This window comes from Leucoraja erinacea, chromosome 38, assembly GCF_028641065.1.
Source record: "Leucoraja erinacea ecotype New England chromosome 38, Leri_hhj_1, whole genome shotgun sequence".
NCBI lineage: Eukaryota > Metazoa > Chordata > Chondrichthyes > Rajiformes > Rajidae > Leucoraja > Leucoraja erinaceus.
Window position 1 is genome coordinate 4,617,829 of NC_073414.1, and position 27,500 is coordinate 4,645,328.

General features: G+C 49.0%; 1 protein-coding gene across 1 annotated transcript in view; it reads left to right on the top strand.

Moving 5' to 3' along the window:
- The window catches only part of LOC129714162 (neuronal PAS domain-containing protein 3-like), a 243,806-nt gene that overhangs the window by 168,930 nt on the left and 47,376 nt on the right, over window positions 1-27,500 (top strand). The window contains exon 5 of the mRNA XM_055663663.1: window positions 5,880-5,969. Within this exon, the coding sequence (XP_055519638.1) occupies window positions 5,880-5,969 (90 nt within the window). The remainder of the gene's footprint in view (window positions 1-5,879; window positions 5,970-27,500) is intronic.

A 27,500-nucleotide genomic window follows, 5' to 3' on the forward strand; every position in this document is an offset into this window, starting at 1 on the left:
AATTCATGCTTTAAGTTTAATATACACACAATATACGCACGGCAGCACGGTGGCGCAGCGGTAGAGTTGCTGCCTTAAACACTGTCCCACTGTACGAGTTCACTCAAGAGTTCTCCCGAGTTTGCCCTGATTCGAACTCGGAGATTTACGGTAATAGCCGCTCATAGGTACTCGGGGCTCTCGTGGACATTTTTCAACTTGTTGAAAAACGTTCACGAGTGTTCCAGAGCTTGCCGCATTTCCCGAGTACCAGCCGTTAGCGTTACGAGCCGCTAAGAGACGTCCCCGAGCTCCGACGTACCCGCTACGTACATTCTACGTACTTACCACGAGTTTGATTTTTTTTAAAACTCGGGAGAGCTCTTGAATGAACTCGTACATAGATACATAGATACATAGACCCGGGTTCGATCCTGACTACAGGTGCTGTCAGTACGGAGTTTGTACGTTCTCCCCGTGACCTGCGTGGGTTTTCTCCGGGTGCTCCGGTTTCCTCCCAAAATTCCAAATACCCCAGCTGATGCCCTGTTCATGTTTTAAATCAGTTCAACATAAACATACTTTGTTCCTCCGCATATAAAATACAGAAACCCATGTACTTTGTATTAACTTGCTAACCTTCAGTGATTTGTATGCAAATGCCCCCAGGTCTATTACTACTCTCATTCCCTCCACTGTTGTATGATTTACTTTACATTGCCTCTCCCTCTGCCAAAGAGTAGCAGTCAAATATTTCATGGAAACATAGAAAATAGGTGCAGGAGTAGGCCATTCGGCCCTTTGAGCCAGCACTGCCATTCAATAAGATCATGGCTGATCATCCAAAATCAGTACCTCATTCCTGCCTTCAACCCGTATCGCTTGATCCCTAAGAGCTAAATCTAAAAGCCCTGTCCCACTGTACGAGTTCATTCCAAGAGCTCTCCCGAGTTTTAAAACAAATCAAACTCGTGGTAAGCATGGAGAATGAACGTAGCGGGTACATCGGAGCTCGGGGACGTCTCTTAGCGGCTCGTAACGCTAACGGCAGGTACTCGGGAAGACTCGCTAACGGCAGGTAAGCACGGGAAGACTGGTGAAGATTTTTCAACATGTTGAAAAATGTCCACGAGAGCCCCGAGTACCGACGAGTGGCCATTACCGTAAATCTCCGAGTTCGAATCGGGGCAAACTCGGGAGAGCTCTTGGAATGAACTCGTACCGTGGGACAGGGGCTTAACTCTCTCGTGAATACATCCAGTGAATTGGCCTCCGCTGCCTTCAGTGGCAGAGAATTCCACAGAGTCACAACTCTCTGGGTGAAAAAGATTTTCCTCATCTCAGTCCTAAATGGCCGATCCCCCTCCCTTATTCTTAACTAACTGGCCCACCCCTTATTCTTAAAATGGGAGCTTATTCTGTAGCAGGAACATGTTGGGCCAAAGGGCCTGTTTTTCCACACAGTCTCACTCTATGACTCTAAGAGCAGATGCTGGTGACGGATCGATGAATATGTAGCGGAGATGTAGCCTGTCTGGCCCGAGGCAGGAATGTCTAAGTAGCCGAGGATTCTGACCTCTTGCAAGGCCTTCGCACGAGGCTGTGAGATTGGTCGGCACCAAGTCCATTTCAGCAAAGGTCAGGCCTCCAACAGCAGGTGACAGATGCATTGATTTTCGATCATCCATGCCATGCGTTGTACCAAGAGCGCCGGTTATATGTGGCCCACAAATGCCTGACTCCCATTGCCCACCCTGCTCTGAACATGAATGTCCTGCCCCTGAATTCAGAGGCAGATGCCCCCTCTGCTCACCCACAAGCCCCTTCCATTTATGTGTCATCTTCCTTCGAGTGTGGCTTATTTAGTTTAGTTTAGATTGGAGATCTTTGGGATGTGGGCGGAGGCCAGAACACCAGGAGGAAGCCCACATGGTCGCAGGGAGAGCGTGCAACCTCCACACAGGCAGTGCCTGAGGCCAGAATATTGTGGAGGCGTAGAATATTTTTGTTGTGAAATAAATTGTGTGGTGAAGTTGGAATCAGTTAGTCAAAAGCTATGGAAACAGGCCCTTCAGCCCAGCGAGTCCATGCTAACCATCGATCACCCATTCATGCTAGCTCTATATTTCCACATTTTCTCATCCACTGATGACAAACCAGGAACAACTTACAGAGGAGCCAATTCACCTACAAACCCGCACGTCTTTGGGATGTGGGAGGATTGATCCCTGGGATGGCGGGACTGTCATATGAGGAAAGATTGAAAAGACTAGGCTTGTATTCACTGGAGTTTAGAAGGATGAGGGGGCATCTTACAGAAACATATAAAATTATAAAAGGACAGGACAAGCTAGATGCAGGATAAATGTTCCCAATGTTGGGCGAGTCCAGAACCAGGGGCCACACACAGTCTTAGAATAAAGGGGAGGTCATTTAAGACTGAGGTGAGACAATTTTTTTTCACCCAGAGAGTTGTGAATTTGTGGAATTCCCTGCCACAGAGGGCAGTGGAGGCCAAGTCACTGGATGGATTTAAGAGAGAGTTAGATAGAGCTCTAGGGGCTAGTGGAGTCAAGGGATATGGGGAGAAGGCAGGCCCGGGTTATTGATAGGGGATGATCAGCCATGATCACATGAATGGCGGTGCTGGCTCGAAGGGCCGAATGGCCTCGTCCTGCACCTATTTTCTATGTTTCTATCTATGAAACCGGAGCACCCGGAGGAAGCCCACGTTGTCACAGGGAAAACTTGCAAACTCCACACACAGAGAGCACCCGAGGTCAGGATCGAACCGAGTCTCCGACGTCAGGTGGCCGCAGCTCTACGCACTGCGCCTTCTTAATACCTTTAACCGTCCCTCAGTTAATTCATGCTGTCGCCAGGGTGGCACGGTGGCCCAGCGGTAGAGTTGCTGCCTCACAGCACCAGAGACCCGGGTTCGATCCTGACTACGGGCGCTGTCTGTACGGAGTTTGCACGTTCTCCCCGTGACCTGCGTGGGATTTCCCCGGGGGGCTCCGGTTTCCTCCCACACTCCAAGGACACAGAGGCTTGTAGTGAAGTGTGAAATTGTCCCTAGTGTGTGTAGGATAGTGTTAGTGTGCGGGGATCGCTGGTCAGAGCGGACTCGGAGGGCCTGTTTCTGCGCTGCATCTCTGGTTGATCTCGGAAGGGTTAAGGAGAATTATTATCCTTATCACTTTAATTCCCCGTCTAACGCGCGGGATGTGTGAATAAGAGCTGTGGCCATAATTCTCTCCAAGACACTGTTCCTCTTGAGCTGTCAGGTCAGCCCACTCCCAGTGGCTGAACATAAATCATCTCCTGTGGCTCGGCACTCACAGTCTGCTCTCCCTTTAATGCTTACCAGATGGTGCTTGTTCATGACAACACACCGTGCAAGACAAAAAGGTGTCGGAGACCCGACTAACAAACTCATTGGGTGCATTCCGATCAACCTCAGGAAGATTGAAAAGACTAGGCTTGTATTCACCGGAGTTTAGAAGGATGAGGGGGTTTCTTATAGAAACATATAAAATGATAAAAGCTAGATGCAGGAAAAATGTTCCCAACGTTGGGCGAGTCCAGAACCAGGGGCCACACACAGTCTTAGAATAAAGGGGAGGGCATTTAAGACTGAGGTGAGAAAAAACTTTTTCACTCAGAGAGTAGTGAATTTGTGGAATTCCCTGCCACAGAGGGCAGTGGAGGCCAAGTCACTGGATGGATTTAAGAGAAAGTTAGATAGAGCTCTAGGAGCTAGTGGAGTCAAGGGATATGGGGAGAAGGCAGGCACGGGTTATTGATTGGGAACGATCAGCCATGATCACAATGAATGGCGGTGCTGGCTCGAAGGGCCGAATGGCCTCCCCCTGCACCTATTTTCTACGTCTATGTTTCTAAGACTTGCTAGCCATTCCCTTCTGCTCCTCACACCTCTCCACCTTGCCGAGTTAGTTCCCGGGATGGCGGGACTGACATATGATGAAAGAATGGGTCGACTGGGCTTGTCGAAGGGTGAGAGGGGACCTTATAGAAACTTCTAAAATCCTTCGGGGATTGGACAGGCTAGGTGCAGGAAAAATGTTCCCCGATGTTGGGGAGTCCAGAACCAGGGGTCACAGTTTAAGAACCCCGAGTCTGAAGAAGGGTTTCGGCCCGAAACGTTGCCTATTTCCTTCGCTCCATAGATGCTGCTGCACCCGCTGAGTTTCTCCAGCTTTTTTGTGTACCTTCGATTTTCCAGCATCTGCAGTTCCTTCTTGAACACAATGAATGGCGGTGCTGGCTCGAAGGGCTGAATGGCCTACTCCTGCACCTATTGCCTATTGTGTCTACCTTTGATTTAAACCAGTATCTGCAGTTCCTCTATGCACAAGGATCAGCAGGCGATTCAGTGCGTGAGTGATATCCAGAGTCTATTTACTGCATCTTGTTCCTGCTCATTACTGGCCTTATCTGATATAATTTTATCTTCTAAGATATCTCACAGCGAGAGGCGCGGCGGTGAATTCCTTTAGCGCGTATGAAGCAAACCACCGTTAACACCCACTCTCCCATTAATCACACGTTTTTTATTAAATCCACTAACTGAGACCTCTCCACTGTCGAAAGCTCTCCAGCCCCTTGTGCTCGGCAGTGCAGTGAAGCCCTCTGCTAAATGAGTATCGAACGTAGACATAAAAAGTTGAAGTCACTCAGCGGGACAGGCAGCATCTCTGGAGAGAAGGAATGGGTGACATAGAAACATAGAAACATAGACAATAGGTGCAGGAGTAGGCCATTTGGCCCTTCGAGCCTGTACCGCCATTCGATATGATCATGGCTGATCATCCAACTCAGTATCCCATCCCTGCCTTCTCTCCATACCCTCTGATCCCTTTAGCCACAAGGGCCACATCTAACTCCCTCTTAAATATAGCCAATGAACTGTGTGGCCTCAACTACCTTCTGTGGCAGAGAATTCCACCGATTCACCACTCTCTGTGTGAAAAATGTTTTTTCTCATCTCGGTCCTAAAAGATTTCCCTCTTATCCTTAAACTGTGTGACCCCTTGTTCTGGACTTCCCCAACATCGGGAATAACTGTTTTGGGTCGAGACCCTTCTTCAGACTGAGAGTCAGGGGAGAGGAAAAAGCTCGATACAATAGACATTAGGTGCAGGAGAAGGCCATTCGGCCCTTCGAATAGACTATTGTCTATTGAAACATGTTCCTGATTTTGTCTATCATTGGTGTAAACCAGCATCTGCTGTTCCTTCTTCCACACAGAACTCATGTGAAATGGTGAGGGTAGGGTGGGCTGAAGGTCCATGCTGTATCTCTAAATCTAAAGTCTAAGCTCACTTCTTAATTTTCAATTAAAGAAATACAAATTGGTTGAAAGTTTCGTGGCTATCCTCTACAATCAGGATATATATGATCGTACTTAAAGAAAAGATAGACACAAAATGCTGGAGTAACTCAGCGGGACAGGCAGCGTCTCTGGAGAGAAGGAATGGGTGACGTTTCGGGTCGAGACCCTTCTTCGGACTGATGGATATCTGATTGTACTTCCTACCCTGAAATACACCCGGAAATCCTTGTGTATGTCATAGTCACAGAGTGATACAGTGTAGAAACAGGCACTTCGGCCCAACTTGCCCACACTGGCCAACATGTCCCATCTACACTAGTCCCACCTGCCTGTGCTTGGTCCATATCCCTCCAAACCTGTCCTATCCACGTACCTGTCCAACTGTTAAACATTGGACTTAAATAGTCCCAGCCTCAACTACCTCCTCTGGCAGCTCGTCCCACACACCCACCACCCTTTGTGTGTTACCAGCCTTTGTGTGTGCAAATTCATTATTATATTTCAAATGATTCTAATTTTATTTTCCTTCTCCCTTCCTCTGCAGTCCCTGGATGGTTTTATTTTTGCACTAAACCGGGAAGGAAAATTTTTGTACATTTCCGAGACTGTGTCCATCTATCTAGGCTTGTCACAGGTGAGTGAATGAGTGATTCGCTGCTGTGTTTGAATTGCTACGCTGTTCTATTCTCCTGTAGGTGTGGAAAGGCTTGGTGTTACTCAGTGAATCAAAGGCGTTTAGCTCATTCTATCGTACACATGTGTGTGAGTGCGTTGACACACAAGATGTATCAAAATACATTTTACATCTAATTTACTTGTGGGAAGGAACTGCAGATGCTGGTTTCAGTCGAAGGTAGATACAAACATGCTGGAGTAACCCAGCGGGTCAGGCAGCATCTCTGGGTCAAGACGTTCTGGGTCGAGACCCTTCTTCAGGTTAATTCTTCTGCAGTTGTACAGAGCCCTAGTGAGACCACACCTGGAGTATTGTGTGCAGATTTAGTCCCCTAATTTGAGGAAGGGCATTCTTGCTATTGAGGGAGCCCAGCGTAGGTTTACAAGGTTAATTCCCGGATGGCGGGACTGTCATATGCTGAGAGAATGGAGCAGCTGGGCTTGTACACTCTGGAGTTTAGAAGGATGAGAGGGTATCTCATTGAAACATATAAGATTGTTAAGGGTTTGGACACACTAGAGGCAGGAAACATGTTCCCGATGTTGGGGGAGACCAGAACCAGGGGCCACAGTTTAAGAATAAGGGGTAAGCCATTTAGAACGGAGACGAGGAAACACTTTTTCTCACAGAGAGTTGTGAGTCTGTGGAATTCTCTGCCTCAGAGGGCAGTGGAGGCCGGTTCTCTGGATACTTTCAAGAGAGAGCTAGATAGGGCTTAAAGATAGCGGAGTCAGGGGATATGGGGAGAAGGCAGGAACGGGGTACTGATTGGGGATGATCAGCCATGATCACATTGAATGGCGGTGCTGGCTCGAAGGGCCGAATGGCCTACTCCTGCACCTATTGTCTATTGTCACACCACACACACAAACAGACATACACACATACACACACAACATACAGTCACACATATACATACACACATAACAACACACAGATTAACACACACTCACACTCACACACATATACTCACACACACACTCAGATACCGACGGGATCACACACAAATGCACACACATGTGCACACATACACACCTGTACTTTCAAATACACACACATGCGCACACATACACACATGTACGCATGCACACACACTCACATGCACACACACATGCGCACATATACACACAGGTACACACGCACACACACACACACACACACACACACACACACACACACACACACACACACACGGGTACACACACACAGGTACACACACGCAGGTACACACACACAGGTACACACACACACAGGTACACACTCAGGTAACACACGTACACACACACAGGTACACACACACAGCACACAGGTACACACACACACAGGTACACACACACACACCTGCACACACAGGTACACACACACAGGTACACACACACAGATACACACACACACAGGTACACACGCACACAGGTACACACACACAGGTACACACACCCACACACACCCACCCAGGTACACACACAGGTACACACAGGCACACACACACACACACACACACACAGGTACACACACACACACACAGGTACACACACACACACACACACACAGGTACACACACACACACACAGGTACACACAGACACAGGTACACACACACACATACAGGTACACACACACACAGGTACACACACACACACACACAGGTACACCTGCACACAGGTACACACACACAGGTACACCTACACACAGGTGCACACACACGCAGGTACACACACACAGGTACACACACACCAGGTACACACACACAGGTACACACACACACAGGTACACACACACACAGGTACACACACACACAGGTACACACACACACAGGTACACACACACACGCACGTGTACACCTACACACACACACAATCTCCCTTTCATCCTCTGCTCATCAATGTGAGGAGGATGGAGGCACAACAATGGTTTTAGCCATTACCGTGGCTGTAATGTGTTAATTGTGTGACACTTGTCTCTGTGTGACTGTCTGTTCCTTTCTATTTTTAATTGCTCCACCTGGGCTGGCATCCATTATGCGGGCGCATCACTATTGAATCACAATTACTGCAGCATGAATAATTAATCCCTGTAATTATCTCCTGTACAGGAGAAGCTGCTTAACACATGTTAAACATAATTGATGAGTGTATGAAAAGCCCAAACTGATTTCAATGCACGAACCAAGCCGGCAATCCTGGTGCAGGGGCACGGGAGAAAAAAATAAAACACTTGCATTTATATAGCGCCGGCCACCTCCCCTTTCCTTTAATGCCTGCTCATTCGTGTGAAGTGTACCAGTGTAGCTGGGGTCTTTATGGATGTCATTGGAAGGAGCTCGCAGTCGGTGGTAGAGACCGATGTCGGGAAGCTCCAAAGAACGCAAAAGGTTCAACTAGACCCCGAGTGAGCTGGGATTGAAACCCCCGATGCAGGGACACCTCCAGTTGAAATTCCATTTGGAATATTTTGGAGGACCAAGAAACCAAGGACCAAGGACCAAGACATGTTGGCCAGCTATGTATCTCATTGACTAGTGTAGCTGGGACCATGTTGACCAGCTATGTATGTACTCATTGACCAGTGTAGCTGGGGCATGTTGGCCAGCTATGTATCTCATTGACTAGTGTAGATGGGACATGTTGGCCAGCTATGTATCTCATTGACTAGTGTAGCTGGGACATGTTGGCCAGCTATGTATCTCATTGACTAGTGTAGTTGGGACAAGTTGGCCAGCTGTGTATCTCATTGACTAGTGTAGCTGGGGCATGTGGGCCAGCTATGTATCTCATTGACTAGTGTAGTTGGGACAAGTTGGCCAGCTGTGTATCTCATTGACTAGTGTAGCTGGGGCATGTGGGCCAGCTATGTATCTCATTGACTAGTGTAGATGGGACATGTTGGCCAGCTATGTACCTCATTGACTAGTGTAGCTGGGGCATGTTGGCCAGCTATGTATCTCATTGACTAGTGTAGCTGGGACATGTTGGCCAGCTATGTATCTCATTGACTAGTGTAGCTGGGGCATGTTGGCAAGCTATGTATCTCATTGACTAGTGTAGCTGGGGCATGTTGGCCAGTGTGGGCTAGTTGGGCCGAAGGGCCTGTTTCCACTCTATGACTGTCTAAGAAGGATCTGTAGTTTTTAAGAAGGAACTGCTGATGCTGGAAAATCGAAGGTAGACAAAAATGCTGGAGAAACTCAGCGGGTGCAGCAGCATCTGTGGAGCGAAGGAAATAGGCAACGTTTCGGGCCGAAACCCTTCTTCAGGATCTGTGGTTGTTGCCTTACATGGAAACTCAGCGGGACAGGCAGCAAGAGTGGCAGGTTGGTTCAGCAGTAGAGTTGCTACCTCACAGCTCCAGAGACCCGGGTTCGATCCTGACCACGGGTGCTGTCTGTATGGAGTTTGCACGTTCTCCTCGTTACCCGCGTGGGTTTTAACTGGGTTCTCCGGTTTTCTCTCCAAAGACGTGCAGGTTTGTAGATAAATTGGCTTCGGTAAAATTGTAAATGGTCCCTAGTGTGTGTAGTATAGTGTTAGTGTGCGGGGATCGCTGGCCGGCACAGACTCGGTGGGCCGAAGGGCCTGTTTCTGCGCTGTATTTCTAAACTAAATTATACTTCTGAAGAAGGGTCTCGACTCGAAACATCACCCATTCCTTCTCTCCAGGGATGCTGAGTTACCCCAGCATTTTTGTGCCTCATTCGTGAGAAGCGAACATTCCGGTATTGCAGTACACAATATCTTTGAACTGAGGGACCCTGGCAAGCCATTGAGCAGTATTGGGCTCCATATCTGAGGAGTGATGTGCTGGCATTGGAGAGGGTCCAGAGGAGGTCTACGGGACTGATCCCGCTGGTGAATGTTTAAGAAAGAACTGCAGATGCTGGAAAAATCGAAGGTAGACAAAAATGCTGGAGAAACTCAGCGGGACAGGCAGCATCTATGGAGCGAAGGAATAGGCGACATTTCGGGTCGAGACCCTTCTTCAGACGAATGTGGGAGTGGGAGGGGGGGAAAGAAAGGAAGAGGCGGAGACAGTGGGCTGTGGGAGAGCAGGGAAGGGGAGGGGAAGGGGAGGAGAAAGCAGGGACTACCTGAAATTGGAGAAGTCATTGTTCATGCCGCTAGGGTGCAGACTGCCCAAGCGGAATATGAGGACCTGCTCCTCCAATTTGCGGTGGGACTCACTCTGGCCATGGAGGAGGTCCAGGACAGAAAGGTCGGATTCGGAATGGGAGGGGGAGTTGAAGTGCTGAGCCACCGGGAGATCAGGTTGGTTAATGCGGACCGAGCGGAGGTGTTGGGCGAAGCGATCGCCAAGCCTACGCTTGGTCTCACCGATGTAGAGCAGCTGACATCTAGAGCAGCGGATGCAATAGATGAGGTTGGAGGAGATGCAGGTGAACCTCTGTCGCACCTGGAACGATTACTTGGGTCCTTGGGTGGAGTCGAGGGGGGAGGTAAAGCGACAAGTGTTGCATTTGCTGCGGTTGCAAGGGAAAGTGCCCGGGGAGGGGGTGGTTTGGGTGGGAAGGGACGAATTGACCAGAGAAACTAAACTGAACACTGAACAAAACTATCATCCTGGGTCCAGTCCCACTACCTTGATATTGGTCTGTAGGAGGTGTGTCAGCCTCACTAGTGTCAGCATTGAGGGCGTTCAGCTGCCAAGGGGACGGCTCACCCAATTGGGACAGGAACCCCCTCCCCCCCACCCCATTGCTGGACATCACTTGCTCCACAATAGAGGCGAGTGTTAGTTTTTAAGAGGGAACTGCAGATGCTGGAGAATCGAAGGTTACACAAAAAATCTGGAGAAACTCAGCGGGTGCAGCAGCATCTATGGAGCGAAGGAAATAGGCAACGTTTCGGGCCGAAACCCTTCTTCAGACTGATCGGGGGCGGGGGTGGGCGGGGACAAGAAAGGAAAAAGGAGGAGTAGCCCGAAGGCTGGGGGATGGGAGGAGACAGCAGGGGGACTGAGGAAGGGGAGGAGACAGCAAGGACTAACAAAATTGGGAGAATTCGATGTTCATGCCCCCGGGGTGCAGACTCCCCAAACGGAATATGAGGTGCTGTTCCTCCAATTTCCGGTGCTGCTCGCTGTGGCCATGGAGGAGACCCAGGACAGAGAGGTCGGAGACGGAGTGGGAGGGGGAGTTGAAGTGCTGAGCCACCGGGAGGTCAGCTTGGTTATTGTGGACCGAGTGGAGGTGTTCGGCGAAACGATCGCCCAACCCCTCATTCTGAGGGTTAGTTTTGTTGGGTTTCTTGTTTAGAGATTCAGCGTGACTAACAGGCCCTTCGGCCCAGCGAGTCCGTGCCGACCAGCGATCCCCGCACACTAACACTATCCTACACACACTGGGGACAATTTACACATATACCAAGCCAACTAACCTGCAAATCTGCCGTCTTTGTGGAGTGTGGGAGGAATCCGAAGGTCAGGTGGGGGGGTGTACGTCCAAACTCCGTACAGTAGTCGGGATGGAACTGTAATGCCCCTGTGTCCCACTTAGGAAACCTGAACGGCAACCTCTGGAGACTTTGCGCCCCACCCAAGGTTTCCGTGCGGTTCCCGGAGGTTGCAGGTGGTTGCCGGAGGTTGCAGGTAGTGGAAGCAGGTAGGGAGACTGACAAAAACTTCCGGGAACCGCACGGAAACCTTGGGTGGGGCGCAAAGTCTCCAGAGGTTTCCGTTCAGGTTTCCCAAGTGGGACAGGGACATTAACACAGTCAGTCCCCGCTGGCTGCCTCAATCAATGCGGTGAGCAGCAGCAGATTCTTATTCCCCTTGCTGTTTGCGGGGCTGATTGCAGACTGCATCGTCCTGCTGGCAAAACAACTGTGATTACAGTTCAGAACTCATTTCATGCACGTCTCCTCAGGAGGCCTTGTGAAGCCAACGACTCAATATCAATGCTGATCTCTCTCTCTCTCTCTCCTGCTCCTTATCTGTGGCGACTGGGAGGGGAATAGGATCGCCAGTTAGCCGTGGTGTAATGGGCAGGGCGGATAGTGAATGCACACTCACACTGTGCACACCAGCACGCTACACACCAGTTCACACTCACTCATGCTCACACATTGCACACTTACACTGCGCACACTCATATGCTGCGATCTCACATAGAAACATAGAAACATAGAAAATAGGTGCAGGAGTAGGCCATTCGGCCCTTCGAGCCTGCACCGCCATTCAATATGATCATGGCTGATCATCTAACTCAGTATCCCATACCTGCCTTCTCTCCATACCCCCTGATCCCTTTAGCCACAAGGGCCACATCTAACTCCCTCTTAAATATAGCCAATGAACTGTGGCCTCAACTACCTTCTGTGGCAGAGAATTCCACAGATTCACCACTCTTTGTGTGAAAAATGTTTTTCTCATCTCGGTCCTAAAAGACTTACCTCTTATCCTTAAACTGTGTGGGCCCTTGTCCTGGACTTCCCCAACATCGGGAACAATCTTCCTGCATCTAGCCTGTCCAACCCCTTAAGAATTTTGTAAGTTTCTATAAGATCCCCCCCTCAATCTTCTAAATTCTAGCGAGTACAAGCCGAGTCTATCCAGTCTTTCTTCATATGAAAGTCCTGATATCCCAGGAATCAGTCTGGTGAATCTTCTCACAAGCCCCATGCTCACACATTGCACACTTACACTGTGCACACCAGCACGCAACACACCAGCACGCAACACACCAGTCCACACACACTCATGCTCACACATTGCACGCTTACACGGGGCACACTTACACAACGCACATCTGCATGCCGTGAGCACACAGGGTGCACACTCGTGTGTGGCACACTTGCACACTGCATGATTACATACCGCACACACTCATAAGTAGCACAATCACAGGGGGGGGTGGTGAGTGGGGGATGAGGGGGTGATGGGTGGTGAGGGGGGGGGGGGGGAGATGGTGAGGGGGAGGGGGAGGAGGGGGGGATGGGAGGGGGGGAGGGGGGATGAGGGGGGTGAGAGGGTGGATGGGTGGTGAGGGGGAGGGGGAGGGGGGGGGAAGTGGTGGGGGGGGTGATGAGGGGTTAAGGGGAGGTGATGAGGGGGGAGGTGGTTAGGGGGGTGGGCATGGAGTGGGGGGGGGGGTGAGGGGAGGATGAGACGGGGTTGTGAGTGTAGGGGTGTTAAGGTGAGGAAGGTGGGTTGCTGAAGGGGGGGGGTGGTGAGGGGGGAAGTGGTGAGGGGGGGGGGGGGGGTTGGGGTTGGTGAGGGAGGGGGTGATGAGGGGGGGGGTGGATGGGGGGATGGGGGTGTGGGCATGGAGTGGGATGGGGGAATCACAGACACACGGACCTAGTTGGATTTGAACACACTGATGTGTTTTACAATCAGTGCTGATCATGGCTGGGATTCTTTATTAAAAACGCCGACTGTCTGTGAAGGATTATCTGCCCTTGAATTGCACGTTGCTGCCTCCATTGTCTGCTTGCTCTGTTTATTACTCCTTTCTGCAGGCGTTCTCTCTGCTTGTAATTCCTAACCGCGCCTCTCCTCAAACCCGTGTCCTCCGTGTATCCACAGCACTCGCTTTAGTTGCTCCTGAGATGCTTTTGGTCTAATTCTCGGATAAACCCAGGGAATTATGCGATGCGCTCGATGTAGATTCCATCACTCTCTGCCGCGTCTTCCCAGGGTCTGGGCGCGCGGTGACATTTCTGGACCGCGTTTCGTTAACCCGTGCTCAGCACGTAGACTGTGTGGGATTTAACCACCCGAGGGTCTCGACCAGAAACGTCACCTTCTCTCCATAGACAATAGACAACAGGTGCATGAGTAGAGGCCATTTGGCCCTTCGAGCCAGCACCACCATTCAATGTGATCATGGCTGATCATCCCCAATCAGTACCCCGTTCCTGCCTTCTCCCCTGACTCCACTATCTTTAAGAGCCCTATCTAACTCTCTCTTGAAAGCATCCAGAGAACCTGCCTCCACCGCCCTCTGTGGCAAAGAATTCCACAGACGCTGTCTGTCCCGCTGAGTTTGTGTCCTTTTTTTGCAAACCACCTTCTACAGTTTCTTATCACTAAACAAAGAGAGGGGCTGTTTCTTGTGGGTAGACACAAAACGCTGGAGTAACTCAGCGGGACAGGCAGCATCTCAAGAGAGAAGGAATGGGTGACGTTTCGGGTCGAGACCCTTCTTCAGACTCAGAGTCAGGGGAGGGGGCGGGACAGAGATAGAATGTAGTCGGAGGCAGTAAGACTAGTGGGAGAACTGGGAAGGGGGAAGGGATGGAGAGAGGGGGAAAGCAAGGGCTATCTGGAGTTGGAGAAGTCAATGTTCATACCACTGGGGTGTAAACTACCCAAGCGAAATATGAGGTGCTGTTCCTCCGCTCACTCTGACAATGGAGGAGGCCCAGGACAGAGAGGTCAGATTGGGAATGGGAGGGGAAATTTGAAGTGCTGGGCCACCGGGAGATCAGGTACAGACTGAGCGGAGATGTTCAGTGAGACTGCGCTTGGTCTCACCGATGTAGAGAAGAAACAAACTGTTTGTTGAGTTGTATCCCTCGATGAATCTGGACTTAAAGGTTAACATTGCAAAACACATCTGTAGTAAAGTCTGTACATTATCCCTTGCTGCTGAAAATTCATTCACGTGACCCAATGAAGTATAGTGCAGATTTTAACACAATTTCTAGTTGGCTGTGTAAATTCAAACCCATTTCATTTTCAGTACAGTTCAGGTTAGTTTATTGTCACGTGTACCGAGGTACAGTGAAAAGCTTTTGTTGCGTGCTAACCAGTCAGCGGAAAGACAATACATGATTACAATCGAGCCGTCCACAGTGTACAGATACATGATGAGGGAATAACGTTTAGTGCAAGGTAAAGTCCGATCAAGGATAGTCCGAGGGTCACCAATGAGGTAGATAGTAGTTCAGGACCGCTCTCTGGTTGTGGTGGGATGATTCACAGTTGCCTGATAACAGCCGGGAAGAAACTGTCCCTGAATCTGGAGGTGTGTGTGTGTGTGTTTGTTTTCACACTTCTGTACCTCTTGCCCGATGGGAGAGGGGAGAAGAGGGAGTGGCCGGGGTGCAGTGACTGGTCCTTGATGATGCTGCTGGCCTTGCCGAGGCAGCGTGAGGTGTAGATGGAGTCAATGGCAGGGAGGTTGGTTTGTGTGTGTGATGGTCTGGGCTGCGTCCACAATTTGCTGCGATGTTCTTGTAGTCTTGGATGGAGCTGTTCCCAAACCAAGCTGTGATGGTTTAGGAACAGCCTCCTCATCCAAAGAACCTGCAATCAGATTCCAAGTTATTCAATCATTTCTCCCAAATAATGTATTTCATCCACTGCTTGCTTCTGAAGTAGACAGACACTAAAACATAATCACTTCAATTCATTGTAGATTTAATTTTGGTTAAATAATGTTTTTACAACATGCACATAAATTAAATCCCTGGTGATGTGCCGCTAGATACATTTAATAACAGTCATTTTGTTATTCAGCAACAAAGTTTATACGCAGGATGAAGTTTTTGGAAATTGGAAAGTAATTGCAGTTAAATGGGAAAAAATAATATGTGTTCCATTGTGGTTTCGATTCAGATTGTGGGGGTGGAGATGGAGGGGTGGGGTGGGGGTGGAGATGGAGGGGGTGAGGGTGGGGGGGGGGTGGGGAGGGGTGGGGGTGGGGGGTGGGAGAAGGGAGGTGGGGTGGGGCGGGGGTGAGGGTGGGGATGGGATGGGTGGGGTGAGGGTGTAAGTGTGGAGGTGTTGGGGGTGGGGGTGGAGAAGGGAGGGTGGGGGTGGGGGTGAGGGTGGGGGTGGGGTGGGGTGGGGGGGGGGGGGGGGGGGGGGGGGGGGGGGGGGTGGGGGATGGGGATGGGGGGGTTGTGGTCACAAATTAAGTTGCAAGTTAAATGAAAAAAATAATATGTGTTCCATTGGGGGTGGGTTTCGATCCAGATAATTTTTTGTGGGGGGGGGGCTGGGGGTAGAAGGGGGGGGCTGGGAGGGGGGGGGGGGGTGGGGGAAAAAGGGGGGGGGGGGGGGGTGGGGGGGGGTGGGTATTGTGGGGGTGGAGGGGGGGGGGGGTGGGTGTGGTATTGAGGGGACCAATGGTAATGGGATTGCTGCAGGAATGTGGTGCTGACATTCAGTTGGGAAGAGTGCAGGTTTGTAGGTGAATTGGCTTCGGTAAATGTAAAAATTGTCCCCAGTGTGTGTAGGATGGTGTCAGTATGCGGGGGACAGCATGGACCCGGTGGGTCGAAGGGCCTGTTTCCGCACTGTATCTCTAAACTAAACAAGAGATTCAAGATTCAAGTGAGTTTATTGTCATGTGTCCCTGTATAGGACAATGAAATTCTTGCTTTGCTTCAGCACAACAGAACATTGTCGGCATGAATACAGAACAGATCAGTGTGTCCATATACCATTGTACATATATTACCATATATACACATAAATAACCAGATAAAGTGCAATAGGCTCTTAAAGTTCAGATTTTTGTTTGAGTTGACCTGAAACATCACCCACTACTTCTCCCCAGAGATGCTGCTGCCTGTCCCGCTGAGTTACTCCAGCTTTTTGTGTCATAACTAAAGTAAAAAACCTCTTCACAAAATTATTCTTCTAGAGTCTTCACGACTCAGAGCTAATAACCTATTAGGGCTAATTACAGTCATCTGCATACCTGAATTTACATGCACGCACATTTCAATGAGATTATTATGCTGCAAGATCTAACATGGATCACAGCTTCCACGAGCTAAACATAAGCATTTATTTACAAATTAAAAGAATAAAATGAAACAGAAATTGCCCGCACTTCAATAGCGTGATGTGTCATCGTATCAAAAAACCAGTTGCGTATTCCACTGCCTTTCACGGCACCAGGACACCCCAGAGCATAATGTACATCGAAGGTCCAGCCACCATTGTAATGTAGGGAAGACACAAACTGCAGGAGTAACGGGCTTCACGGTGGCGTAGCGGGTAGAGTCGCTGCCTCACAGCGCCCGAGACCCGGGTTCGATCCCGACTACGGGCGCTGTCTGTACGTTCTCCCTGTATCCTGCGTGGGTTTTCTCCGAGATCTTCGGTTTCCTCCCACACTCCTAAGACGTACTGTAAAATTAAAAGACATTAAAAGCGCTATTAGACAACATCAGTTACCACAAAGTGCTGTACATGAGAAGTCAACAAAAAGTTATTACAAACTACTAAAACCATTAAGACGACAGGACTATAAAAACAGTAAAAATTAAAAGACATTAAAAGCACTAAAACAGGAACAAAGTCTCAGCCAGTGTCGAAAGCCAGTGAATAAAAGTGAGTTTTTAGGGAGGATTTAAAGATGGACAGTGAAGGGGGCTGTCTGATCTGCAGCGGCAAGGTGTTCCAGAGTGCCGGGGCAGCAACAGAAAAGGCTCTATCCCCTCTGAGCTTCCGCTTAGACCTTGGTACCTCAAGGAGCAGCTGATCCGCTGACCTGAGGCACCGGGCAGGAGCATATAGGTGGAGCAGCTCAGAGAGGTAAGGCGGGGCGAGGCCATTCAATGATTTAAAAACAAATAAAAGAATTTTAAAATGAACTCGAAAGTGCACTGGGAGCCAGTGAAGGGAGGCCAAAATTGGCGTAATGTACGTTCTCCCCGTGTCCTGCGTGGGTTTTTTCCGAGATCTTCGGTTTCCTCCCACACTCCGAAGACGTACTGTACAGGTTAATAGATTAATTGGCTTGGTGTAAATGTAAATTGTCCCCAGTGTGTGTGTGTGTGTGTGTGGGATGGTGATAGTGTGCTGGGATCGCTGGTCGGCACGCACCCGATGGGCCGAAGGGCCTGTTTCCGCGCTGTATCTCTAAACTAAACTATACTAAGCGGGTCAGGCAGCATCCCTGGAGAACGTGGAATGGTCAGAACCTTCTTCAGTCTGGGGAGAATAAAGGACATTTGGGTAAAATTGGGTGTTTGATGGTTGGCATGGACCCAGTTGGTCAGAAGGTCTGTCTCTATGCTGTATCTCTCCGTCTGTGACTGTAAGTTTAGGTTGCCCATACAGCACCAGTGACCCGAGTGCTGTCTGTACGGAGTTTGCACGTTCTCCCTGTGACCGCGTGCATTTGCTCCGGGTGCTCCGGTTTCCTCCCACACTCCAAAGACGTACAGTTTTGTAGGTCTTCTTCCTCTTGTATGTGGCGGGCACAGCCTAAAGTTGGAGGACAACTTGTTCCGTTTGTGTGCGCCAGGTTGATTGCATTCGTCGACACAGGGAGATTGCAATCTCCCCACCCCAAGTTTTGTAACATAGAAACATAGACAATAGGTGCAGGAGTAGGCCATTCGGCCCTTCGAGCCTGCACCGCCATTCAATATGATCATGGCTGATCATCCAACTCAGTATCCCGTACCTGCCTTCTCTCCATACCCCCTGATCCCCTTAGCCACAAGGGCCACATCTAACTCCCTTTTAAATATAGCCAATGAACTGTGGCCTCAACTACCCTCTGTGGCAGAGAGTTCCAGAGATTCACCACTCTCTGTGTGAAAAAAGTTCTTCTCATCTCGGTTTTAAAGGATTTCCCCCCTTATCCTTAAGCTGTGACCCCTTGTCCTGGACTTCCCCAACATTGGGAACAATCTTCCTGCATCTAGCCTGTCCAACCCCTTAAGAATTTTGTAAGTTTCTATAAGATCCCCTCTCAATCTCCTAAATTCTAGAGAGTATAAACCAAGTCTATCCAGTCTTTCTTCATAAGACAGTCCCGACATCCCAGGAATCAGTCTGGTGAACCTTCTCTGCACTCCCTCTATGGCAATAATGTCCTTCCTCAGATTTGGAAACCAAAACTGTACGCAATACTCCAGGTGTGGTCTCACCAAGACCCTGTACAACTGCAGTAGAACCTCCCTGCTCCTATACTCAAATCATTTTGCAATGAAAGCTAACATACCATTCGCTTCCTTTACTGCCTGCTGCACCTGCATGCCTACCTTCAATGACTGGTGTACCATGACACCCAGGTCTCGCTGCATCTCCCCCTTTCCCAATCGGCCACCATTTGTAGGTGGATTAGCTACTGTAAAATGGTTCCTTGTGTGTAGGATGGTGTTGGTATACGGGGTGATCACTGGTCGGAGCGGACTCCGTGGGCTCACGGACCTCTGTACTGAGGTACAGTGAAAGGCTTTGTTTCGATTGCAATCCAATCCTATCAGATAATGTAGCAACAAGGACCTGCAGATGCTGGTTCACCAAGGAAAGATTCAAAGAAATCACTCAGCGGGTCAGGCAGCATCTCTGGAGAACATGCATAGATGCCTACATTCAGTCTGAAGAAGGGTCCCGACACTAAACATCACCACGCTGAGAGTGGTGAATCTCTGGAACTCTCTGGCGCAGAAGGTAGTTGAGGCCACACAGTTCATTGGCTATATTTAAGAGGGAGTTAGATGTGGCCCTTGTGGCTAAAGGGTTCAGGGGGTATGGAGAGAAGGCAGGGATGGGATACTGAGTTGGATGATCAGCCATGATCATATTGAATGGCAGTGCAGGCTCGAAGGGCCGAATGGCCTACTCCTGCACCTATTTTCTATGTTTTCTATCCATGTTCTCCAGAGATGCTGCCTAACCCGCTGAGTTACTCCAGCACTCTGTGCCTTTTCCAGATCAGTTAATACTATACATAAATATAAGTAAGTAAGTAAGTAATTTTATTGGCCAAGTATTCACATACAAGGAATTTGCCTTGGTGCTCCGCCCACAGGTAACAACATGACATACCGTGACAGTTACAATCAAGCATAATGGATGGAATGCATGAAAAGATACAGCGTGCAGAATGTAGTTCTTTACGTTCTGATACCTGTTTTATTTTAGTTTAGTTTAGAGATACAACGCGGAAACAGGCCCTTCGGCCCACCGAGTCCGTGCCGACCAGCGATCCCCGCACACTAACACTATCCTACACACACACTAGGGACAATTTAACATTTGCACCAAACCCAATTAACCACAAACCTGTACGTCTTTGGAGTGTGGGAGGAAAGCGGAGCATTCAGTGGAAAAGGCATGCGGGCCACGGGGAGAACGTGCAAACTCCGTACAGACAGCGCCCGTAGTCAGGATCGAACCCGGGTCTCCGGCGCTGTGAGGCAGCAACTCTACCGCTGTGCCCACCGTGCCATCTCTTTCTGAATTCACCAGAAATAATTCACTGGATACTTTTATTAGATTTGATCCTGTGTTTTGTTGGGTGCCAGATTTGTATGTATTGTTTTTAAATTAAACAAATCTGCCAGTGAAATAGTCTGTGGCAGTGTTATAATTTGAAAGACCTGGAGACATATGTTTTTCTGTGTAAGATGCTGGTTTAAACTGAAGATAGACACAGGATGCTGGAGTAACTCAGCGGGACAGGCAGCATCTCTGGAGAGAAGGAATGGGTGACGTTTCGGGTCGAGACCCTTCCTCAGACTGGTTGTGTGAGCATCTGTGCATGTTCTCCAGGGATGCTGCCAGACCCGCTGAGTTACTCCAGCATTTTCCAGATAAGTTAATACTATACATAAATATAAGTAAGTAAGTAAGTAATTTTATTGGCCAAATATTCACATACAAGGAATTTGCCTTGGTGCTCTGCCCACAGGTAACAATATGACATACAGTGACAGTTACAATCAAGCCACACTCAAGCATTTTGTGTCTTATCTTCCACATATGTTTCTGTTCTGGACCCCACCTTCGGACCCGAGTATCATGACAGGCGGTGAGACAGTGGCTTCTTCCAAGCAAGGCAAGAGTTAATAGAATTCTCCAGTGTAAAGCTAGCATTCAGTATTTGAATTAGCACTTCAAACCAATGTTACAATCTGCCCAAGATCAAAGCATATCCTTACCTGCCTTACACAGAGGTGGGAGCTCCTGGCCATCTTGAACTTAAAAGAGATAGAAAAGCAACATTTCATATTCATTACAGAAGGACCTCCATAATACATGTCCATGTGATATGTGATCTGCCTTCACAAGTTGCCTATATTGGTACCTCTCAGCTGCTTAGTTGCTCGGTGTTGGGGTGTGGAGTCTGGTTACTGCCCAGGCTGCTCCACAAAGTTGGGGGGTCACATCACAGGGTCCCAGAGTAGGGGCACGGCGGTGGTGCAGTGGTAGAGTTGCTGCCTCACAGCGCTGGATACCCTGGTTCGATCCCGACTACGGGCGCTCGCCTGTACGGGGTTTGTACCTTCTCCCCGTGACCTGCGTGGGTTTTCTCCGAGATCTTCAGTCCCCTCCCGCACTCCAAAGACGTGCAGGTTTGTAAAAGAATTGGCTTGGTGTAAATGCAAATTGTCCCCAGCGTGTGTAGACAAAATTGCTGGAGAAACTCAGCGGGTGCAGCAGCATCTATGGAGCGAAGGAAATAGGCAACGTTTCGGGCAGAAACCCTTCTTTAGAACGCTTCTGTCCCTAGTGCGTGTTAGATAGCGTTAACATGCGGGGATCGCTGGTCGGTGCGGTCTCGGTGACGAAACTGAAAGACATCGGCCAGGCAACGTGTCGAGCAGTCTGAGGAAGGGTCTCGACCCGAAACGTCACCTATTCCTTTTCTCCAGAGGTGCTGCCTGACCCCATCTGAGTTACTCCAACAGTTACTGAGTTACCAAGGCAATTAACCACAAACCTGTACGCCTTTGGAGTGTGGGAGGAAACCGGAGCTCCCGGAGAAAACCCACGCAGGTCACGGGGAGAACGTGCAAACTCCGTACAGGCAGCACCCGTAGTCAGGATCGAACCCGGGTCTCTGGCGCTGTGAGGCAGCAACCCTACCCGCTGGGCCACCTCTTATTGAAGAAACCCCTTATTTAGAAACATAGAAAATAGGTGCCATTCAGCCCTTCGAGCCAGCACCGCCGTTCATTGTGATCATGGCTGATCGTCCCCAATCAATAACCCATTGAAACATTTGGTGCAGTGTTGGTCCACACTCTTTGATGCACCCTCGGTTATTCTACAACGCACTCCCAGTTTCGTTTATTGTACAGTGAAAAGCTTTTTGTTGCTTTTCCGCTAACCAGCCAGCAGAAAGACAACACATGATCACACTGTTTTTTCACACAGAGAGTGGTGAATCTCTGGAATTCTCTGCCACAGAGGGTAGTTGAGGCCACAGTTCATTGGCTATATGTAAGAGGGAGTTAGATGTGGCCCTTGTGGCTAAAGGGATCAGAGGGTAATGGAGAGAAGGCAGGTACGGGATACTGAGTTGGATGATCAGCCATGATCATATTGAATGGCGGTGCAGGCTCGAAGGGCCGAATGGCCTACTCCTGCACCTAATTTCTATGTTCTATGTTTCTATGTTTCTATCACAATGTAGACTTGTATGTTAGCTGTATGGACACTAGCTCTGGATGAATGCAATTTGTTGTTAGTTGGTAAGACAAGTATTTCATTAGCTGGAGTGTTGTCTGCTGCTCTGAATCCTGACATGGGGTGCTCACCACATTATACCGACTGTTAAATCAGGCAGATGGTAATGGGGGATAATTGAGTAAAACTGGTATCGTAATTAATCTCTAGAGAATCGAGCAGATGGGCCAGAAATTAGATGTGCACAAATAGTGGGGAACGGCTTCATCAGAAGCACTCAGACTGACTGGCACGTCATATGTAGGACCGTCGGGTTTTCGGGAGTTGGTGAGATGATGGGAGGTGTAGAGAGAAGGAATACCAAAAGCTTTCATAGACATAGACATGGAAACATAGAAATTAGGTGCAGGAGTAGGCCATTCGGCCCTTCGAGCCTGCACCGCCATTCAATATGATCATGGCTGATCATCCAACTCAGTATCCCGTACCTGCCTTCTCTCCATACCCCCTGATCCCCTTAGCCACAAGGGCCACATCTAACTCCCTCTTAAATATAGCCAATGAACTGGCCTCAACTACCCTCTGTGGCAGAGAGTTCCAGAGATTCACCACTCTCTGTGTGAAAAAAGTTCTTTCTCATCTCGGTTTTAAAGGATTTCCCCCTTATCCTTAAGCTGTGACCCCTTGTCCTGGACTTCCCCAACATCGGGAACATTCTTCCTGCATCTAGCCTGTCCAACCCCTTAAGAATTTTGTAAGTTTCTATAAGATCCCCTCTCAATCTCCTAAATTCTAGAGAGTATAAACCAAGTCTATCCAGTCTTTCTTCATATGACAGTCCTGACATCCCAGGAATCAGTCTGGTGAACTGTCTCTGCACTCCCTCTATGGCAATAATGTCCTTCCTCAGATTTGGAGACCAAAACTGCACGCAATACTCCAGGTGTGGTCTCACCAAGACCCTGTACAACTGCAGTAGAACCTCCCTGCTCCTATACTCAAATCCTCTTGCTATGAAAGCCAACATACCATTCGCTTTCTTTACTGCCTGCTGCACCTACATGCCTACCTTCAATGACTGGTGTACCATGACACCCAGGTCTCGCTGCATCTCCCCTTTTCCCAATCGGCCACCATTTAGATAATAGTCTGCTTTCCCGTTTTTGCCACCAAAATGGATAACCTCACATTTATCCACATTATACTGCAACTTGCAAGCGCTCGTTGCGAAACCTGAATTAGGTAGGTTGGAAGATGTAGCCCATCAGGTCCGCGCCGACCACTTCTCTCCTTCACTCCCTACAGTTTTTTTCAGAAGGGCCGGTTTAGCCCGCAAACCCGCTGGTCTTTTTGGGAGGTAGACAAAAAAGCTGGAGAAACTCAGCGGGTGCAGCAGCATCTATGGAGCGAAGGAAATAGGCAAACCCTTCAAAACCCGAAACCCTTCTTCAGACTTTTTGGGAGTGTGGGAGGAAACCTGAGCACCCGGAGAAAACCCACGCGGGCCACGGGGAGATCGAACGGAACTCCGTGCAGACAGGGCCCGTAGTCGGGATCGAACTCGGATCTCCGGCGCTGTGACACTGTAAAGGGCCTGTCCCACTTAGGTGATTTTTTGGCACGACTGCAGCAAAATTTTCAACATGTTGAAACATTTTTCTGTGGCAGTGGCGAGAATTTTTACTGCCGTAGGTGGTCGCCAGGTGTTTTGGTTGAATTCTATTAAAACCAGTCTCCAGCAGTCGCCTAAAGGGCCTGTCCTACTGTCCGAGGTAATTCAAGAGCTCTCTCGAGTTTAAAAAAAATACAAACTCGTGGTAAGTACGGAGAATGTACGTAGCGGGTACATCGGAGCTCAGAGACATCTCCTAAGAAACAAGGGCTTTAAGACTTTTGCCTTCTAACACAGTGAGGAAGTGCCTGATAGACTCACTGTGGTGGATGTTAAACTGTGTTAAGTGTGTGTTTTGGTATTTTATTCGAAGTTATGACTGCAAGGTATACAATTTCGTTCAGACTGAAATGTCTGAATGACCATAAAGGATACTTTACTTTACTTAGCGGCTCGTAACGCTAACGGCAGGTACTTGGGAAACGCGGTCAGCTCGGGAAGATTTTTCAACATGTTGAAAAATGTCCACAACCCTACGAGCGGCTATTACCGTAAATCTCCGAGTTCGAATCGGGGCAAACTCGGGAGAGCTCTTGAATGAACTCGTACAGTGGGACAGGGGTTTAAGGCAGCAACTCTACCGCTGCGCCCCAGCCTGTGTCCAGAACGTGCTCTCATAGAAATTAGGTGCAGGAGTAGAGGCCATTCGGCCCTTCGAGCCTGTACCGCCATTCAATATGATCATGGCTGATCATCCAACTCAGTATCCCGTACCTGCCTTCTCTCCATACCCCCTGATCCCCTTAGCCACAAGGGCCACATCTAACTCCATCTTCAAATATAGCCAATGAACTGTGGCCTCAACTACCCTCTGTGGCAGAAAGTTCCAGAGATTCACCACTCTCTGTGTGAAAAAAAGTTCTTCTCATCTCGGTTTTAAAGGATTTCCCCCCTTATCCTTAAACTGTGACCCCTTGTTCTGGACTTCCCCCAACATCGGGAGCAATCTTCCTGCATCTAGCCTGTCCAACCCCTTAAGAATTTTGTAAGTTTCTATAAGATCCCCTCTCAATCTCCTAAATTCTAGAGAGTATAAACCAAGTCTATCCAGTCTTTCTTCATAAGACAGTCCTGACATCCCAGGAATCAGTCTGGTGAACCTTCTCTGTACTCCCTCTATGGCAAGAATGTCCTTCCTCAGATTCTGCCCTCAGGGCAGAAGGTACAAGCATTTACTAGAGATACGTTTCAGATTCACTAAGTCAGACACATGAGCAAGTAGGGAAGAGGGGGATACACGTTACCAAGATTACATTGGCATCAAGGTTGATGGGCTGAAGGGCCTGTTTCTGTGCTGGACTGTTCCATTCTCTATATTTGACATTCCAAGTATAGAATATTCCAGCACATGCCTGGCTTATGGTTAAGTGACAATAGACGCAAACATCAGTCTGAACCTGATGATTGTTGGCTGAATATTGTCAGATGTGAATGAGTAAGTTTATTGGCCAAGTATTCACATACAAGGAATTTGCGTTGGTGCTCCACCCACAAGTGACAACATGACACACAGTGACAGTTAGGAATGACACATAAAACATCGAACATTGATCATAAAACATTGTTGATTAAACATGTGAATTAAATAAAATACCAGAGCAAAAGGAAGCCATGTGTCACTATTGTCACTGAGATCCTAACTACGGGTGCTGTCTGTACGGAGTTTGCACGTTCTCCCTGAGACCACATAGGTTTTCTCCGGGTGCACTGGTTTCTTTCCACATTTGAAAGACCTCCATGTTTGTAAAAGGGTTAATTGGTTTCAGTAAAACTATGAACTCTCCCTAGTGTGGGGTAGAGCTGGTAGATGGGTGATCGCTGGTTGCCACGGACATGATGGGCCGAACGGCCTGTTTCCCTGCTGTATCTCTAAACTAAACTAAACCAGGGGCACGTTCCGTGCTGTATCTCGAAAGCTGAAACTCATTAGAACATCAATGGGCAAACTTTTCAGACAGAAAGCGTGCAAAATACTTTTATCTGAAATTTTAATCAAGAGAGAGGCAGTGTGGATGATTCTCTCCGCGATGTTCCTGCTCTGTTCTGAGTCAGGCTCTTTGTCAAATCGCATCAGGCAGCGGGGGATCTCAGCAGGGATTTCAGCTCAAGGAGAGACAGGCGGAGGGAGAGAGGGGGAGAGGGATAGAGAGAGAGGGAGAGGGAGGGAGAGGGAGAGTGAGAGAGGAGAGAGAGTGAGAGAGATAGAGAGAGAGAGAGAGGGAGGGAGAGAGAGAGAGAGAGAGAGAGAGAGAGAGAGAGAGATGGAGAGAGAGAGGGAGAGAGAGAGGGAGAGAGAGAGAGAGAGAGAGAGAGAGAAGAGAGAGAGGGAAGAGAGAGAGGGAAAGAGAGAGAGAGAGAGAGAGAGAGAGAGAGAGAGAGAGAGAAAGAGAGAGAGAGAGAGAGAGAGAGAGAGAGAGAAAGAGAGAGAGAGAGAGAGAGAGAGAGAGAGAGATAGAAAGAGAAAGGGAGAGACAGAGAAAGAGAGAGAGAGACAGAGATATAGAGAGAGAGAGTGAGAGAGAGAGGGAAAAGGAAGAGAGGAGAGAGCTAGAGAGAGAGAGAGAGAGAGATACAGAACGATAGGAGAGAGAGAGAGAGATATGAGAGAGAGAGGAAAGAGAGAGGGAAGGAGAGAGATAGAGAGAGAGAAGAGAGAGAGGAGAGAGAGAGAGAGGAAGAGAGATAGAGAGAGAAAGAGATACAGAGAAAGAGAAAGAGAGAGTGAGAGAGAGAAAGAGAGAGAGATTACGAGAGAGAGAGAGAGAGAGAGAGAGAAGGAGAGGTGAGTATATAGAGGGAAGATTAGATCTAATGAGAGATTCTAGAGAGGAAGAGGAGAGAGAGAGAGAGAGAGAGGAGAGAGAAGAGAGAGGAGAGGGGGGATGGGGAAGGAGAGAGGCGAGAGTAACTCTGAGAGATACTGACGAGAGAGGGAGAGAGAGAGTGAGAGATCGTGAGAGGGAGGAATCGAGAGGATTCGAGAGAGCAGATGAAAGAGATATCGAATCGAGAAGAGAGAGAGAGAGAGAATTCGATCACCAACCATACCCCGCTCTCCCTCCCTCTCTTTCTCACCTACCCTCTCTCCCTCCCCCTATTTTTTTGAGTGAGAGAAGGAGAGAGGAGAGAGAGAAGGAGAGATCGAGAGAGAGAGAGCGAGAGAGCTAGAGAGAGGCACTGTGGATGATTCTCTCCGCGATGTTCCTGCTCTGTTCTGAGTCAGTCTCTTTGTCGAATTGCATCAGGCAGCAGGGGATCTCAGCAGGGATTTCAGTTTTCAAACTGAGCTGACAGATGTGTTGACAATGTCATCAAACCTCGGTATCAATCAGTTGTGTAACTCTGAGCCGCCTCAGCCTCCCCCCTCCCCCCCTCCCCCCTCCCCCCCTGAGGCAAGTGGTACCCAAGGCAGCAATACTTTCTCCCACAGTAGGAGCTTGTAGATTAAAAGCCCCCATTTCCTAATCGGGGATC